Genomic DNA, 18,621 nt, shown 5'->3' on the forward strand with positions numbered 1-18,621 from the left:
ATGTCAGCACTGCTTACGTATGGAATTTGAGTTGATGCAATACTGAACGTGCACGAACGTGTTCGATTCTTCAGCCAATTATAAGGAGGGGAGGGGAAATAAGAAGAATTGTGTTTCATAAAAACATATTTTATTTCGTATGGTAAGACCACCAATTAAACAATTTAAATACATTTTGCAAAGCACACTTGGTTACATGTTTGTTACAACGCAAAGTATGCGTAACGTCCAGAGTATTCAAAGATGGTACGTCTTTGTAGTGAGCGTCGATAGTCTCGATGTAGATATCGTCGTCATCCAGGAGTAGATTCCGCAGCCATTCGCGTTTTTCGCGTCCCTTGACGTATACGATGGTATATGATGCTTCGTCTGTCACCGCCTGTGTAATCAGATCTTTAGCCCATCGATACGGAATCGTTCCATCGTCCCATTGTAATCCGTGATGATTCGCCATCAGCCAAAATGCACGGCGTCTCTCCACTTTGTTGAGACTGTACCATGGCACGCAGGGTCCAAAGATATAGTGAGAGAGAATATTTCCATTTCTCAGCACGGCAACCTCCTTCACGACAAAGTTTCCGCCGATGATAAAGCCTTGCAGATCCACGAACGTCGGTACGGACATGACTGGTTGTGATATCAACGCGTCGACTACAATCGTTCTCGATGCGGCTGTTTTTTATATAATAGAGATCGCGATGTTGCCACGTTTAGGTGACTCTGCGTACAACGTTGGTCAACGGGCTGTATTCGACCACGCGATCGTGTATGATGAGACAGTAGGCCGTTGTATTTGGCGGTACATTCTCCTTGCACTCAAATTCCAATCGCACATCCACGGTGGCACTCTTGACAGACTCGTTCTGTCGCGAACAATCGATAACCACGAAAGGTCCGCGAAGAAGAAAGTTGGGAGGAGTCAAGTATGCCTCGGCGCAATTGCAGTTATAATAAGCCCTACGGAAACGTGAATACATGTCGTAAAGGATGGCGGTTTTGTTCTTCTCGAAATCCACATTCAAGTCATCGTATGGATAAAATTCCGAATTGAGATGCAGTTTCACGTTGGTTAGTTTGCAGTCGTCGAATATGGTAACGTCCTCGGACATGATGTTCTTCCGACCTGTCTGCAGAGCAAAGATGACGTATCGCGGCTTCTCAAGCTGAGTCGCGGTCTTAATCGCCCACAAATGCTTGGTCGTGCTCTGTAACAGCGGATACTCGTACAGGTCCCACGATCGGAAACCCATGGTGAGGTATCGTCCACTCTCCAAAGCACGCAGCATCGACAACTTATTTATCTCGTTCAATAACACGTGCGGCATTCGCCATTGTATCTTGAATATGTCGATCACAGGCGCCAGCGCGGGATTTCCCAGCAGACTATTGTTATCGTTGCGCGATTGTATCAGGATCAGTTCATGACGAGCGTTGATCACCACGCGTTTGTAATCTTCGCAAAATCCCAGTAACATGGAGAGCGGTACACAAAAATTAAAGTATCCATTTGCATTATCACTATAATACGTATCCCAACCGGAATTACCCAGGGTTATGCCTCTGTCGAGTGTTAACAGTGTATTGTTTTTGAGCGTGCTGGTTATGCCAACGTTTCTGTTGCGATCAATCTCCACGCCGTAAGTTCGTAGCGAATCTCATCGAACATGAACGCCACGCAGTTATTTCCCATCACTATACGAGGTCCAATAAGGTCTCCGTTGAGCGTTAGTTTTCCCTCGATGTACAGAAAACTTTCATGCGGCAGTGTGTACAGATCCTGTTGTTGTATAGGTATTCTTATCTCGTCGCTGTGTCCAAACATCGTGTTGGCGAACGGATTGTACGTGTGAGTCTCGATCTTGACGATGCGATCGTCAAAGATCGGTTCGTCCCCGATGTTGAGGATCTCTATCATTTTTTTCGCGATTAAATATTTCGTACTGCGAAACTCAAAGATTTCAAAAATTCAATGTTCGATGCAGTGAGCCTCTTCTTCTTGGTGGTATCGGATAACTGACTATTACCGAACGTTGGCCTCGTAAAGATTGTGTTATCTGTCGCTTGCTTCGATCCGCTCAATACGAGCATCTCACGTTATCGCCGTCGCACGTGCAATCTGATCGTGATCTCTTCTTCACGAAAGTCGAGCAATCGCCCGGTTTGGTCGGCAACGCGTATCGTTAGATCCGTAATGCACCGTACAATGATTGGCAGGTAAATGATCTGTCTCGGTCTTTCCGATATCTTATATCCCGATGGCACGCTCGGCGAAAATTCGTGTATCGTGTGCACGCGTTCACCGTTGCTGTACGCACCCGCGGTCACGTTACACTCTACGCGGATAACGTTCACGTTGATGATGTTGATCGATGTGTCCGATTCGTACCATTGTTGCGGTTGCAATATACGCTTCGACGAGAATCCCAGCAGCGATCCAATATTGTTTGGTTTTCCAAAATTTATTCTGTAGAAGCATTTAATCTCACTCCTCATCGTATTGTGATTAGCGCGGAGCACTATCGGGTATTCGTTGCTGGGATCAATCATATGCCGTTTCTGTGAAATTGATATTGCACGTTTCAAAAACTCGTTTATGTCTCGCAGTTCGTACGATTCCCCGGGAATTGTAATCTCCGCGTCGTCTTCGCCAAAATAAAATTTATTGTTCGAAGCGTTCACGTTCGGTATCGTGTGATAAGTCTCAAAGTCCATTAGACCGAGCTCGTAATCACCGTCGCTCAAATCTATGGATGGAAAGTAGTTTACCGCGAGAATACTACTCCCGGTCAGCGTGAGTGTCAGCGACATGATGGAGAAACCGCCCAACGAATACTGAATATTCATAGCGCCTCGTTAGGCTTTAAATTCATACTGATCGTCAACCGTTTGGAGAAACCTTAGACACAATTGTCCGCAGATGCTCTGATCGTAAGTTTGATAGGACGTTCGATTGTACTGAATCTTCACCGCATGTCCAAAATATTGCACCAGTTCCCTCGGCGGTCGGAGATCACCAAAACTGTCAAAATATATCACGTGGCCTCCCCTCTTTGCGTATGCTACCCAATGAGTACCGGGACCCGTTGCATCGTCCAGATTCACGATACCGCTCTCGTTTCGACGTACACCGCTCATCGGTAACGAGTTACGCATGAAAACACCTCTAAAGTATGGTACGCGCATACGTTTTACCAGTTGATCCAATTCTACATTGGTGGTTACACCCGTAGGCATCTTTATCGCCTTTTTGACGTTTTTTTTTTCTTCGTTACTGCGCCCTGTCCTTGTTTGTACGGGGCGAGATACAGTCCCTGTCTATTCTTGTATGGAGCGAAATACAGTCCGCGACCTTCCATTGCGCGATGGTGACGCTGCATTTCTTGCAGTTGACGCTGCACGGCTTTGCTGTCATTCACCGCTTTCGCGACTCCTGCTGCCCCGGCGGTCAACGATCCGAGCGCACCCAGCATCGGTAGAATCGGTAATATCCCACCGCGTTTCGCTACCGGAAGGATCCGTTTCTTCGTTGTTCTTTTCTTCGTCGTCTTTTTCTTCTTCGTCTTCAGACCCATACCGAGCTTCGTCTTGGCCTTCATCGCTGTCCAGACAGCCGTGGAGGCGGCTCTCTCTCCCAAAGTCGAATCCCTCGCGAAAATGCGTTCTCGCGCTCTCTTGGCGAGTATCCTGTCCGCCGCGTGTCTCTCGGTGAGATCCTTACTCCGAGAATACGCTATGTCGTGCTCGCGGCACGCTGCGTCCAACGGATTTATACCCGGATCACCTCTGGCTAATCGTTTCTCGAGTCACGTACCCGGACCACAAAACTGATAGCCGGGAATGTGCAGCTCGAAAGGAAGCGCGTTTATCGCGCGATTCAGCAAACTTCCGCCTCTCACTGATTCGTTCGTCGCGAGCGCTGACATTCACGGCAATCCCTGATCAACGGTGCCGGACCGTCGATGTGCGTTTGTTGCCACGGTTGATTGTAATGTTCGCGACAACGGCGGTAAGTCTGCACATCCGAATCCACCTTTATATGTTCCGGGAGCCTGTTCCACACGTGTTCGATATAGTTCCCGCACACTTGCAACAGAACTACCTTTGGCACAAATTGTAACTGCTCAGCGGTTAAATCGAGTATATCGGAAGGACTCGTCAGCGTGACAAACATTTTGATACTGCGCGATTCGCGGTTTCACGCGCCTATAAATAGGCGACTCCACTCCTCCACCGAGAAGTGACGAAATGAGATTCGTGCGGCAACCATTGACGATACAGGTTACGAACTGCGACGACAGATTACGACTGATGGAGGACAATGAGGAGAAACGCAAACACGGCCCGGTGCTGCCGACCACTATACGTGCGATCATCTGCGGCCCCTCGAACTGCGGTAAAACCAACGTTCTGATAAGCCTGCTGGAGAGTCCGCACGGTGTACGTTTCGAGAACGTGTACGTGTACTCGAAGTCGTTGCAGCAGCCGAAATATCAGTACTTGGAAACTCTGTTGTCGTCGATAGATGAAATCGGTTACTTTACGTTCTCTAATAACAGTGACGTCATTCCACCGAACGAGGCGCGTCCAAACTCGATCTTCGTCTTTGATGACGTGCGTGCGATAAGCAGGATACGGTGAGAGAATACTTTGCGATGGGGCGACACTCGAACGTCGACTGTTTCTATCTCTGTCAGACGTACGCGAGAATACCGAAACATCTTATACGCGACAACGCGAATCTGCTGATCCTGTTCAAACAGGATGGTACCAACCTGAAACACGTGTACAACGATCACGTGAATACCGATATGACGTACGATGATTTCTGTGCGTTGTGTCGCAGTTGTTGGCAACGCAAGTACGGTTTCGTAGTGATAGACAAGGACAGCCCGCTCGCTAATGGTCGATACAGAAACGGATTTAACGTGTTCGCGATACCGCGGAGCGGTTAGTCGTTGATCGACAACATGGCTGGGAGCAATGATATTCGTGAGCGTGAAAAGATCGCGAGGGCGATTGAGAAAACGAGCGAATCGATCCGCAAAAAACATCGTGCTTTGAAGACCGATATGATCGATGATGATATCGCGGTGAGGAGACATTTTGGGCCAATCATTGAACCGCTGCAAAAGATCGTTGACAACTCGAGCACACGCGCGGTGAAGGACGAGTCGGACGTAGGGATTGAAGTACCCCCGAAGCGCGAGCCGTACGTAGAGCTCGCAGTACCACGCGCCCCGAAGTTCGAGAAGAAGAATGTGATAAGGAATAGGGTAAAGAGGAAACGAACGGACGGCTCGTCGGATCGCGAATCATACGAATCGAAACGGCGTCGAATCGGATCGAGCGATGCACCGGATGCGCCATTGATAACCTTTACGCCACGTACCGTAGAGCTTGCAGTACCATGCACCCTGAAGACATACAGAAAACGAGGGAACAGCTCACCAGATCGCGAATCATATGAATCGAAACGACGTCGAATCGGATCGAGCGATGACGCAGGGATTGAAGTACCGTGCACCCTGAAGACAAAGAGGAAACGAATGGACGACTCGCCGGATCGCGAATCATACACATTGAAACGGCGTCGAATCGGAGCCGTACAACCGTCTCTTCCAACCGAGAACGTTTTCGAAACCATGGACGATTCGTTGCGGACTCAATTGGGCCCGTTGGGCCAACGGTACGTCGGGGCTGTTATAAGCCGTGACAATGAGATAGATCATGTGTTCGGCGTTTATGTCGATCAGAATGGGCTGATGTTCGGTAATAAACGATTCGCGATAGACCACGAAGATAACATACTTATCGACGATGTGCAACACAAAGGTACACCTGGTCTTTACGAGCTGATTTTCAAGAAACATCCCGACGAGGGCGTGTACACGGCAAATGATATGCAAACGTACAAGAGCATGCTGTTGGTGACGAACGCGTATAGACGCGATCACAGCGCGCAAGGTTGGGTAAAGAGTAACAGGGGATACAAGTACAAATACATAATCGCACCATTACTACCGGTTGAACCTAAGAAGAAATCCGGAAGAGGATTACCTTGTGTCATGACACTGAACGACAATGCGATCGATTACGTGCACTGGGACGATCCCAACGAGCTGGTGGATCGCCTACGATTGCTCGACGCTTCGCGTCAAGCCGGACACAACTCTCACGACAACGAGATGCTGTCGATCATCGAGGAACTTCGAGAATTTGGTCTCATTATAAATTGACTCGTGTATCGTCAAAACGAACTAGTCGATCAACGTCACTCGTATCGAACGAATGCCTCTCAACAAGTTTGGACTATTCGAACGGGGAAACGACGCAGTCGGCAACAATTCCCGTCATTGGGACGAATTAGTGAGAAGTTACGTGCGCCGTAACGCTCTGTGTCGCATCGGTACGGACTTTGACGCAAAGTCGTGCAAGATTCACCACGTAGCGGAGCCTGAGGCTGATACTGACGCCGTCAATAAACTGTACGTGGAGCAGTACGTTGAAGTGTTGAGGAATCAACAGAAAGAACTTAACGAAAAGCTGATTGCGTTCGAGAGGGACATGAAGAGGTGCCAGGCCGCGTACGACGATCTTCGACGTTTAAAGTTGGAAAGCAAGGGTTACAAACAACTAACCAACAACTATGACGAAGACAACAAACGGCAAAAGAGCGGTTTTCGAATACCCACTGAACGGATAGCCGACGTCTTAGGAACGACTCAAGAACGGCTTTCGAACGTTGGTGAACGGCTCAGGAATGTTAGCGAACGCCTATTGAAGGGTAACAAATCGGATGATCGCAAACCGCTAATAAAGGATACATAAACGGCTCAGAAACAGCTAACGAACGTGGAACGAACGAGAACGAACGTGGAAAGAACGTTGAACGAACGTGTTTGAACGTGGAACGAACGTGGAACGAACGTGTTTGAACGTGGAAAGAACATGGAACGAACGTGGAACGAACGAGGCTGGTATCATTATAAATTGATACGCGTATCGTCAAAACGAACCAATCGTTCAACGTCATTCGCATTGAACGAATATCTCTCACCAAATTTGAACATGAAGGATTACCGAGGTGCGCTTAACGATCTTCGAAAGGGGCTCACAGATTTCCAAAGAGTGGTCAACGAATACAACAACCCTCCCCCACTCTCCCCGCGGGGCACGCTAGACGGTTTTCAACAAGCGCTCACGGATCTCCAAAGATTGAGCATCAACAACAACTCCAGCGCTCCCCCACTTCCCCCGCGGGGCTCCAGCCTCGGCGCTCCCCCACTTCCCCCGCGGGGCTCCAGCTTCAGCGCTCCCCCACTTCCCCGCGGAGCTCCAGCCTCAGCGAATCATCCTGGAATAACTACAGAAGGGGTACGAACAAGTAACGGACGACCGCGAACAGGTACGAACGGCTCAGGAACAGTTTTGAGACATATTGTAACTATCTTCACACATATCGTGCCGACCAGTCGATGATTTGCACCCGTCAAAACATGAGCTCCGAAGGACGTAAGAAAGGTGTCGTCAGTTCCGAGAAGCGGCGACTCGTCGAGGAACTGCATGCTCCGGCGAGACGAAATTTTCCACGAAGACGGGTCATAGTTCGGGGATACGATGACCTGTGACAGGCAGACTTAGTCGAGATGCGCCCGTACTCACGTTTCAACAGAGGCTACCACTACATACTCACCGTCATCGATGTGTTGAGCAAGTACGCATGGGCCGTGCCGCTCAAGAGCAAAGGCGGAAGCGAGACAGCTGCGGCTATCGCCCAGATAATTCGAGAGAGCAAGAGATGTCCGAAAAACTTGCAAACCGATATGGGGAAGGAATTTTACAACACCGACGTGCAACGACTCATGAGAAAACACAACATCAATCATTATTCCACGTATTCGGTATTGAAGGCATCGGTCGTCAAGCGATTCAATCGTACGCTGAAGAACGCCATGTAGCAGATGTTTACCCTCAATGGGACTTACAAGTGGGCCGATGCGCTATCCCAACTCGTCAAGGAATATAACACTCGAAAGCATCGAACAATCGGCATGCGACCCGTTGACGTAACTCCCGCTGTTGCTGAGAGACTCTTGACTACTGTATACAGCGCGATAAAGATAGCGGCTCCAGCAAGGTTCAAAGTAGGCGATTCGGTACGCGTTAGCAAATACAAGACGATCTTCGAGAAGGGTTACATGCCAAACTGGACCACCAAGGTTTTTCGCATAGCTAAAGTTCAGCGTACCAACCCCGTGACCTATCTACTCGACGACTATCGCGACAAACCAGTCGCCGGAGCGTTCTACGAGCACGAGTTGCATCGCGCGAGGTATCCGGACGTGTATCTCGTAGAGAAAGTACTGCGCAGGAGAGGTGACGAGGTCTACGTGAAGTGGTTGGGATTCGATGGATCGCACAATTCATGGATACACAAAGACAATGTCGTTTAATACTTTTATTTTTCACAAACATATATAAATGTATGACAATATATGAAAATACAATAATATATATGAAATACAATAACTCTTTATTATTATTATCCTTATCCTAAATATTTTACAATGGTATTCGCAAATGCCCCCACGGTAGCGTGTTCGTGGAATCGGGTACGATGTAACGCTTATCGTCGTACGGACTCAGAGCGATTTTCGTCTCGCGAACGGTGTACACTTTGTGCAGCTGCGATGTTATACGAGACTGATCTCGACTCATTTCAATCTTTTCCCTCAAACACTGCACGTAATCATCAAAAGTTATTTTTCGTACAACTACGTTACTCTTAACACCTTTCGCCTTTTTGGTATCCTTTTTACTGTCTACTTTCAAAGCGTACATTTTCGCTCTGAGCCCCACGAATTCCGTCATTATCGCGCCGTTGTTCTCATCTTTCATAAGACCTGGTATCTTTTTATTCATGAGCGGTATTCCATAAATGTTGTCGGACGCGTAATCACTTGTATCGAATCTCGCAATGTCGCGTTTCATTTGTTCGTACACGTTCTCGCACTCAATATGATAAATTAAACTATCGGTATCCGTGTACATGATCTTGCATTTGTCGTGATATAACGGTAACATGTACTCGTGGTGAAACTCGTACAAACAGACCTTGGATATGTCGAGGATGCACATACCTACGTAGATCGGTTTGTTGAATTTCACCTCGAGCTTACGCATCTCGATCGCGACCAGGTTTGATGAAAAGATGCTGCGACTATGAAAATTGGGTTTCGCGATCATTGCCTCTGTGCCGTATCGTCCGTTCCATTTCGTTACAAGTTTAACATCTACGTGATTGCGCACGTTCTCCATGGTTTTTCCAAATACCGCGTTGTTCATTAATTTGTATAAATTTTTCTCGAAATCATTGGTAGCGGCCGTTCTAAATCGTGTATTTAGTTCAATATAATCGCGGAGCCATGGAGATTGCGCGAATTCTAATACGCGATGGATTTTTGTGACGCGAAGACCGTGATGCGTACACTGTTGCAAGTTGCGGTAATGGATGACGTACCGCTTCTTGTCGTATAAAGTTGCGAGCAACTTATCCTGCCGTTTGCCTGGCGGCTTATCGCGCGTCGGACAGAACGGCAGGTCAGCGTGCGCGTCATGGAGATGCCACGGATACTCGAGATCAACTTCGAGTACGTACCCTTTTGGCGAATCCGGAGCGATCACGTTTACGTTGAAATTGGAAATGTCGTTGACCCATCGAAAATCGGCATAGGGCAGTGGTTGACACATTGCCCAGCCGTACAAGTTATTAACATCAAAGTACATTAGGTAAGATGAAGGTTTCGATGGATCATACGACTGCATGTACTTATTGTTGGTTTGCGCGTACCTGTGCGAATACTGACTTAGGCCGCCGCGTATACCGCGTTCTATGAACATGACCATGTCGATATCAGTTAACAATTCAAAATTTATACGCGTATGCTTGAGCATCGCGTCCCACGTAAAACCGGGCAAAGTGTAATAGTATGCGGGATCAAGACCATAACTCTTTATGCAGCTATCGCGGAAATTTTCAAATACGTCGGCCAACAACATGACATCTGTTTTTAGATATAGGTCGCTGTACTCGCCTAACGTTCGAATGGCGAACCGTTGCCACACGTTGACAGCGTGCGCGTAATCGCTCTCGGATACCATGACACCCGTTAAGGAACTATAAAATGATTCGCGCGACGGTAGGCGAGTATCCTCCAATTTTTCGGCGCAGTCCACGTACTCGTAAGGGAAAACACCCTTTCGCGTTAATAAATCAAAGTCGTCGGTAGAGAGGTGCGCAAATTCGGATCGTAATGTTTTAAGTTTATCTTTACTGAGAAATGATGACAATTTATCCAGGCTACTGCTCAAGAATTTAAAGGAATCAATAAATCGTAATTTTATATTTCTATCTTTCCAGTTTGCTATTTTTTCACCTATTTCCCCAACATTTTTTGTAAAGGAAATATATTTTTCTTTAGGTATGGGCAATACATCGACATTGCCCGCGAACGCGGTGGCTATTTCCGTAATGATAAAATGCGCGTCGTAGCCGGATAAATTATGGAACACTATTGGAATGGCATGCGAATCTTTGTAATTTAAGTTACAATTAGAATGCGCGGGACCTCTGTCCTGACCGGTGAGATGGCAATGATCGCGAACCCGCGTGTCATCTGACGTGAACGGTTTCTCGCAGATATGACACTGCGTTGCGTTGTTAAATTTTTCGCGCTCATCTCGCGTTAATTCTATCATGGGGACATTTCTCGACAAAATCGCTTTCACGCGATACGCTAACTCTTTTAGTTGTTCAACGAACCATGACACGCACTCCTTATCGCGACGGGATCGGTACCCGAATAACGCTTTGTCGTAGAAGCATCGCACGTAATACGCTATACTGGATACCTGATGACGCTGGTACAGTTTCGGGTCGTCCTCCTCCGTCTTCTGCAATACACATTCAAGGTCTGCATATACTACAAACGGCATCCGCTCCTTTCTGTTGTAATTGCTGAAACTTAACCACTTGTCCTCTTCGTTTGGTAGAACGATTGCGCAGTCGTTCAGCTGTTGGCAATCCACGGTGTGGGCCTCTAACTTCTCCTTAGTGTAGAAGTAGTGCAGGCATCTGCAAGAATAAAAGAAAGAACCTGTTATTTTCTAGTAATGCTAATTTCTAGCGATAAGTATTTATTATAACGCTACTTACCGATCACAAATGTATTTTTGCCCGTTCTGCTTATTTATCTGGGAGCTCACCAAGCGGGATAGATTCTTGATCCATGTGAAATGTCCCACGTTGTTGTTCTGCGCATCTTGCACGTACAGCAGATTCGCGTGCTTAGCCTTCTTCTCATCGGTGAGTCGTAGCGGCAACACATTTATCTTCTTATTCTGTTCTTCGGTACCGAACACGTTTATGGAAATATCGTTCAGACGTTCAAACTTCGCAATGTTTTTCATTGACATTGGAAACTCTATGCCCTGGAGATTCAGCACCGTCGTGTAGTGCGGGTATGAAGATTCGCGTTCCGTGTGTCTTTCCGCCGGATACAGAGCGGCGACCACCGACCACGCAAAACATGCATTGTCCATCGATTGCACGTTGACCACAGCCTTCTTCGTCTTGATTTCCTCCGGTAATGTGATGTAACACCCCGCGTGCAAGGGATTGTGCTTGTTGATGTTGATAACCAAGTTCAATATACGCGACAATGCCCACCCGCTATCGCGCTCCTGGAACTCCTCGAGAAACGCCAGGGTGGGCTCGATCACGTATTGCTCGTACCATTCTTGCAGATCAGACGTAGAGAAGAGGCCATGATTTTTCGTGTTTATACTCTTATTGGTGATCTTCTCACCCGCCACGAACTTTCCGTTGAACACGGTGTTCACTTTTACACTGTTGTATCTGTCAATAGCGTTCCGCACATGCTCTAGCACTACATCACGAGCAGCTTCCAGGAATTGTCGCGGGTCGATGTAGTCTTCATTAATCACCGCGCCGGTTAGTACACGGTTTTCAAACGCAGTCTCAATCTCTCGCCAAGAGAGTTTCACGCTGGAAGGCTGTTCGGCGTAATCACCACCAAAATGTATAAAGCGCCTTTCCAAGCGCTTCTTCACTCCCTCAAGCCGCGCGATTCGAGCCACTAACGATTGTCTATTGCCGATAGATAGCCGCGGACGCTTAGCACGACTTTGTCCTTCCGATTGTTCAATATACTTGTCACATCGTTGCACCCACGCGAAATATTCGTCTAAGGAGGTGACATTGTTGGCTTCCTCCAACAGGTCGAGTTCACTTTGCTCCATGTTGTTGCACAGAACTTTTCACACTGATGATTTTCAGAACACTCTTTTCTGGAGCACTCGCAACCAACTGTGATGCTAAACCTTTTTTTCCGTTTGATTATATGATATCGGTACCATATCTCCGTCTCTTTCCACCCTGCAGACGGGTATCGGCGCTCGAAAATAAATTTTTATCTATAAAACAATCCCACGGTTCCTAGATCTGTATATCGCCTCTTCTCAATCGATCATTGACAGCAGCCGGGTATCGGCGCTTGAAAATAAATTTTTATCTATAAAACAATCCCACGGTTCCTAGATATATGTTTACATAAACATCTCATTGATAGCAGCCGGGTATCGGCGCTAGAAAATATAATAAGATATAAACATACCGCATACCATGGTTCGTTCCTAGATATGTTTACATAAACACCCTCGACCGCAGAGGACACTTGAAAGGACCCATACTCCCCCCCCCCCATAACGCTATACCTCGCACTCCGGCGACCTCCCCCCCCCGCGTGACGCTATACCCTCGCGCCCCAGAGATACCCCCCCCCCTCGGAGTCCCTGGGTTAGAACCCGCATATTCTTTCTACTAATGTTGTGATACATATTTTATACGTAACAGTTTCTGTAACAACCTAGGACTAGTAGTTGACATAAATTCATCAAAATTTTTCTTTGCAACTAATAAATAACATGAAAGCAAAACAAATTTTTCGAAAAACATGGCGTTTCTAATAACAATGGAGAAATTTCTTTAAAAAGTTTCTAATAATAGTTAAAATTTGCGTCCTAAAAAACTAATGACAAGTAAATCACAGCGACGGTAAAAGCAGCTCTCATATCTTGGTCAACAATAACTATGCAGTCTTTCATTCAGTTTTGTTAAATGATTCCAATGTCTCCAATAACTTGATCATGCATTTCGTTTTCTGTTGCACAGGGACACGTTTAAATCCGTATAACAGGACTGTTATCATATCTTTATCCTCTTCTGTCTCTACCTTAGAAGTTGTTCTATTCAGCAATATTGGCAAAGCCGAGCAAGCTGTAGCAATAGCCTGTGATGATTGTTTAATTAACGATTCTTCTTCAAGATCTGTCTTCTTCCTTTTTTTCATATCTGATGCAGGCACTATAAAAGAGCGCTGACTATATAATTAACAGCACTTTCACTATCTGAAATTTATTTAGAAATGTTAAGAGCATTCATAATTAGCGCAATTTCTCTTTAGAAATAATGATTTATCGCTTACTTTCAGAAATCTTATCACCAAATTTTTGATTCGAAATCTTCTTTTTTTGAACATCTGATTTTGATATTGTTAATAGGCGCTCACTCTCATAATCAGTACTCTCACTACTTGAAATATATTTTGAAATGTTAAGAGCATTCGCAATCATCAATTAAACTTACTTTCAGAAATGTTCTCAACTTCTTGATTCCAAAGAAACGAATGTATCGGTGAATCTTTAGGTGATTGTCTAGTTAATGCTCGTGGTGCTGAGAGTATAGATTGTGAAAGTTGCTTCACCAACGATGAGCTGGAGGGAAGCCTACATTTGCTTTCACAAGCAAAAGACGGTGAAGAGGATGATGTAGATGATGGATTGGTATAATTAGAGACTGTCCTACAACATAAATTTTCTAAGTTGACAGAGCAATAGTTGCAATTGGAAATAAAGAGCTCAATGTGAATATCAATACTTGCTTTCGTGGGATATACAGACGAGACATAAAACGATGAATAGCTTTGCTTTGTGGTGACAACAGATTTTTATAAGAAACATCATCTCTCCCTGAACCTGACAATTCTTGCCGTTTCATAAGCACCATTATTTCTCGCCTTGCGCGACCATACAGATTCCGCAATGTTTCTCATCTGTGTTTTGCCTATGTTCCTATAACAAACAGTGAAATGTTTATAATGATAACACATGATGATGTTACACATAACCTGCATGCATAAAAAAATTGGAACTCACCACTTATTGCATATTTCATAGCTTTACCAATAGTAATCCATGCCATATCTTTTTCTTGTGTATTTCGGTAACCTGCCTTTCTTTTTGCGTAAAGTTTAGGATTGCCTTCAACGAGTGCAATCAAATCTAAGTCCTCTTGTACTTTATCTTCATAATCATAAATACTTTCCAACGTAGTTGTTGGAACTTCATTTGAAGAATTTTCATTGGATATAATTGATCCCACTTGTTCGTTTGGTATTTCTATGTCGTATTCGTTCAAATCCATTTTTTACTGTTGTACTTGATTTTACTCGCGTCGATGTGCGCGTTACATGACACTGTCTTCTCATAACACTTCTGCTATTTTCTGATTGGTCTGTCGCAGGAATAAGTCGCAGTCGTAGTCGTTGGAATAGGAATAGAACCTAATCGAGCGACTGCGATTACGACTGCTTTGCGATCGGAAAAAATCGACGCGAGCGACTATCGATACGACTATACGACCATTGGAGATATAACTGAAAGTCATTGTAGAGCCGGCTTAAGGTGCCCAAACGCACCATCGATAAGTGGGAAACGACTCTTAGTAGGGACGAGTATCCGACGATCGACGAGATGTACGAGTTTCTTTATAAAACAGCGGTCTGCGCATCGCGTCGCGAGAGAGCAAAGGCGGTAGAATCGGGGCCGAATCGGACAGAAGTCATTCCGCTCAATAATAAACGTAGGATCCAAACGAATCAAACCTTGCTGCTGAATACAACCAGTAATTGCGCAGCATGCAACGCGAAAAGACATCCCCTTTATTTGTGTCGAGAGTTCAAACAAATGCCGGTACACAAACGCATCGAAGTCGTAAAACGCGACTCTGCTACAACTGCTTGCGTTCTCACCGAGACCAACCGTGCAAGCTCTCGAGTTATACAGTTTGCCAAAAACGGCACAACACCCTGTTACATTCCGACAAATACGCGAGCGGGAATAAACCGGATGCGACGAAAGAAGATACGACGAAATCAAATTGACGCACGGAGTCCGCCGGTTGCAGGACGAATATAACGATGACCTCTTATGTAGTAGCGCCTCAATTATTGGCGAGTGCAATGGTAAACGTTCGAGATCGCGGCCAGCAGCTCGTCAAATGTCGCGCATTATTGGACACTTGTTCCACTGCGAATTTTATATCTGAATCTTGCGTGAAACGTTTGAAATTAACCGTTGCGATGCAGTCGCTGCCGGTCGGATCTATAAACGCGCTGAACACTATATCTAAGGGGGTTGTACAAATTACACTGCAATCGGTGCACGATAACTTCAGCAAAACTTTGACGTGCCTAACGATGCCGACCATTGCGGATCTGATTCCTACCGAGATTTTCCCACGGGGTTCGATTAATATACCGGCGAATCTTAGACTAGCAGATCCAGAGTTCCATTTGCCTCGGCCGGTCGACTTATTAATCGGTGCGGGAGTAACGGTGTCTTTGTTCTCGATCGGTCAAATACACCTACCGCTCGAGCGGGGCGACTTGTATTTACAGAAGACGCGGCTGGGTTGGATCGTGGTCGGTGATCCGTTGGCACAACGACAGCCGGCCTCGATAACATGTCATTTCACCAAATTAGAAGGCCAGTTGGAACGATTTTGGGCTATCGAAGAGGTTAACGCGGATGTTCCAAGATCGAGGGAAGATTCCGAGTGCGAAACGCATTTCGTGGAGAACGTCCATCGCGAAGATAGCGGGCGATACGTCGTCCGTCTCCCATTTCGCAACCGTGGCGAGCGTCTGGGCGAATCGCGATCCGTGGCCCTCAAACGTCTGGTCTCGTTAGAACGTAGACTGAACGCGGACGCGATGCTACGTGTCGAATATGACCGAGTAATAAAGGAATATCTGGAACTAGGGCACATGTCTTTGGCGGAAAGTATTGACGACGATGGTTGGTTATTACATGCCGCATCATCCGGTGTTGAAAGATGTGAGTGACACTACTAAGGTTTGAATAGTCTTCGACGCTTCGGCCGAAACGAGCAATGGCAAGTTTCTAAATGACGCGTTAATGACTGGACCGACTATTCAAGATCCGTTATTTTCGTATTTAATTCGATTTCGATCGTACACATACGTGATGACCACCGATATCGAGAAAATGTACTGTCAGGTGTGGGTGCATGATGACGACCGACGGTACTAGCGCATTCTCTAGCGCAGCGATGGGGTCATAAGGACTTATCAACTTAATACACTCACTTTCGGCGTGTCTTCGTCGGCATTCCTCGCGGTCCGCACCGTGCACGAACTTGCGGACGACGAGCGCGTAGCGTACCCTCGAGCGGCAGAAATAATCAAAACTCATTTGTACGTGGATGACCTTTTGTCTGGCGCCGATACGATCGAGGATGCTCGGGCCATCCGAGATCAGGTGATCGCGCTGCTAGCGCGAGGAGGTTTCGTCATACGTCAATGGGCCTCGAATGATGCGCGTATAATCGAGGACTTGGATTCGCGTCATCAGCATGCGAACTTTGGGCATAGTTTGGAATACACACCGCAACGAGATACATTATTCGGTGCGCTCGATTAACGTGTCAGAGAAATTAACGAAACGGAAGCTGCTGTTGGACATTGCGAAAATCTTCGACCCGCTAGCTTGTTAGGGTCAGTCATCTTGTGCGCCAAGAAAATGATGCAGGATATTTGGCGGTCGGGTGTAAAGTGGGATGAGTCAGTACCACAAGCCACGTATACGGCATGGTCCGAATTTGCACGTTAGTTGGTCGCGATTAATCAATTCGTGATTGGTCGTGCGTTGACGGAAAGCGATTGTCGCGAGATTCAGGTCCACGGGTTCTGCGATGCTAGCAGTGTCAGTTATGGGGCCGTTCTTTACATACGTTCAATCGGCAAACGCAGAAACGTTTCGGTCAGATTGCTATGCGCTAAATCACGGGTCGCACCGTTGAAAATAGTAACCATACCGCGGCTGGAGCTCTGCGGCGCGGTCTTGTTGATACGGTTGTTTCTGGAGGTGAATGATGTCTTAAACGTGCCAACGGTTCGAGCGACCTTTTGGACCGATTCCACCATAGTGTTACATTGGATAAACACCTCGCCTCATTTACTCAAAACGTACGTGGCTAATCGTGTTGCGGAAATCCAGGGAGTAGCCGATGCGGGAAGCTGGCGACACGTTAAATCTGAGGAAAATCCCGCAGACGCGTTGTCAAGAGGTCAAATGCCCCATGCGTTCTTGCAAAATCAGCTATGGCTATCGGGACCCCCGTGGCTGATGAACGATGAAGGCGGATGGCCTAGCCGAGTTACGCAAACCGTCGATGTTCCGGAATTAAGGAAGAATGTTTGCTTAGCAACTTCAAACAGCAATTTCGATATCCTTACGCGTTACGAATCTTATCACAAATTGCTCAGGGTCGTGGCGCATTGTCTTCGTTTCATGACTAAAAACAAACATACTGGTCCGTTACGCGCGGAGGAAATCGATGAAGCCGAAATACACGTATTGAGAATTTTGCAATCCATCTGCTTCCAAGAAGAAATTGCGAACCTTAAACACAATGGCGTACCCGGCAAGGGTAAGCTTGCAAATCTGAATCCGTTCATAGATGACAAGGGTTTGATACGTGTCAGCGGGCGTCTTAGGAAATCGGATCTAGACTTTGCGCGGAAACATCCGATACTACTGCCAAATCGGCATCGAGTCACGGACAACATCATCCGCGAGGCTCATATAAGATATTATCACGCAGGCATACAGACGACGCTTTCCGTCGTTCGGCAACGGTTTTGGTTACTTGACGGCCGAAATCAAGTGCGGAAAATCGTGCGGAACTGTACACGTTGTTTCCGATACAATGCGATTCCCGTCGATTATAAAATGGGCGATCTTCCACAATCCCGAGTGTGCCAGGCGACGCCATTCGCGAGTACTGGTATTGACTTTTGCGGCCCGTTTTACGTTAAGGAAAAGAAACACCGCAATTGCGGGCGGGTAAAGGTATATGTATGCGTGTTCGTGTGCATGACGGTCAAGGCGTTACATCTCGAAGTAGTGAGCAATTTGACCACGGACGGGTTTCTCGCGGCGTTTTATCGCTCGAAGAGGGATGCCAGCACATATTTACTCCGATAATGGTACACAGGTGAAAAATTTGTGTTAAATTTAACAGATATCACATGTCCCAAACGGTCCACATAAATTTTTGTTTTAATTTAACATAATATGGATATGTTAAATGGTGACACTAATATTATGTTAATATTTTAACCCAAAATGAATGCAAACTGCGAAGTACTTTGAAATAAATTTTGTGTAAAATCAACA

General features: G+C 46.4%; 6 protein-coding genes across 6 annotated transcripts; 3 read left to right on the forward strand and 3 right to left on the reverse strand.

Moving 5' to 3' along the window:
* Positions 1–710: 710 nt before the first annotated feature.
* On the reverse strand, positions 711–1,475 carry LOC113563671. Its single transcript, XM_026975610.1, has one exon. The coding sequence runs from the start codon at positions 1,473–1,475 to the stop codon at positions 711–713; it is 765 nt and encodes a 254-aa protein (XP_026831411.1).
* Positions 1,476–7,961: 6,486 nt separating this feature from the next.
* LOC113563673 lies at positions 7,962–8,453 on the forward strand. Its single transcript, XM_026975618.1, has one exon. The coding sequence runs from the start codon at positions 7,962–7,964 to the stop codon at positions 8,451–8,453; it is 492 nt and encodes a 163-aa protein (XP_026831419.1).
* Positions 8,454–8,551: 98 nt separating this feature from the next.
* On the reverse strand, positions 8,552–12,761 carry LOC113563646. The gene is made up of 2 exons (XM_026975546.1): positions 11,216–12,761; positions 8,552–11,134 (listed from the first exon to the last, which is right to left on the reverse strand). The coding sequence occupies exons 1-2, from the start codon at positions 12,319–12,321 to the stop codon at positions 8,563–8,565; spliced, it is 3,678 nt and encodes a 1,225-aa protein (XP_026831347.1). The 5' UTR covers positions 12,322–12,761; the 3' UTR covers positions 8,552–8,562.
* Positions 12,762–12,904: 143 nt separating this feature from the next.
* On the reverse strand, positions 12,905–14,697 carry LOC105284424. The gene is given in 4 exon segments (XM_011347890.3): positions 12,905–13,444; positions 13,727–13,941; positions 14,022–14,211; positions 14,296–14,697. Coding segments are annotated over 4 exon segments (936 nt in total). The 5' UTR covers positions 14,564–14,697; the 3' UTR covers positions 12,905–13,181.
* Positions 14,698–15,338: 641 nt separating this feature from the next.
* Positions 15,339–16,265, forward strand: LOC105284427. Its single transcript, XM_011347895.2, has one exon. The coding sequence runs from the start codon at positions 15,339–15,341 to the stop codon at positions 16,263–16,265; it is 927 nt and encodes a 308-aa protein (XP_011346197.2).
* Positions 16,266–16,407: 142 nt separating this feature from the next.
* LOC105284426 lies at positions 16,408–18,429 on the forward strand. Its single transcript, XM_011347894.1, has 2 exons — positions 16,408–16,440; positions 17,053–18,429. The coding sequence occupies exons 1-2, from the start codon at positions 16,408–16,410 to the stop codon at positions 18,427–18,429; spliced, it is 1,410 nt and encodes a 469-aa protein (XP_011346196.1).
* Positions 18,430–18,621: the final 192 nt, after the last annotated feature.

This window comes from Ooceraea biroi, chromosome 2 (assembly GCF_003672135.1).
Source record: "Ooceraea biroi isolate clonal line C1 chromosome 2, Obir_v5.4, whole genome shotgun sequence".
NCBI lineage: Eukaryota > Metazoa > Arthropoda > Insecta > Hymenoptera > Formicidae > Ooceraea > Ooceraea biroi.

Excerpts from the sequence above, each read along its gene's own strand:
- LOC113563671 (XM_026975610.1), bottom strand. The coding sequence starts at position 1,475 with ATGTTACTGGGATTTTGCGAAGATTACAAACGCGTGGTGATCAACGCT.
- LOC113563673 (XM_026975618.1), top strand. The coding sequence starts at position 7,962 with ATGTTTACCCTCAATGGGACTTACAAGTGGGCCGATGCGCTATCCCAA.
- LOC113563646 (XM_026975546.1), bottom strand. The coding sequence starts at position 12,321 with ATGGAGCAAAGTGAACTCGACCTGTTGGAGGAAGCCAACAATGTCACC. Across the intron at positions 11,135-11,215 it reads CAAAAATACATTTGTGATCG|ATGCCTGCACTACTTCTACA; the intron begins GTAAGTAGCGTT and ends TTATTCTTGCAG.
- LOC105284427 (XM_011347895.2), top strand. The coding sequence starts at position 15,339 with ATGACCTCTTATGTAGTAGCGCCTCAATTATTGGCGAGTGCAATGGTA.
- LOC105284426 (XM_011347894.1), top strand. The coding sequence starts at position 16,408 with ATGACCACCGATATCGAGAAAATGTACTGTCAG. Across the intron at positions 16,441-17,052 it reads TCGAGAAAATGTACTGTCAG|TTGGTCGCGATTAATCAATT; the intron begins GTGTGGGTGCAT and ends TTTGCACGTTAG.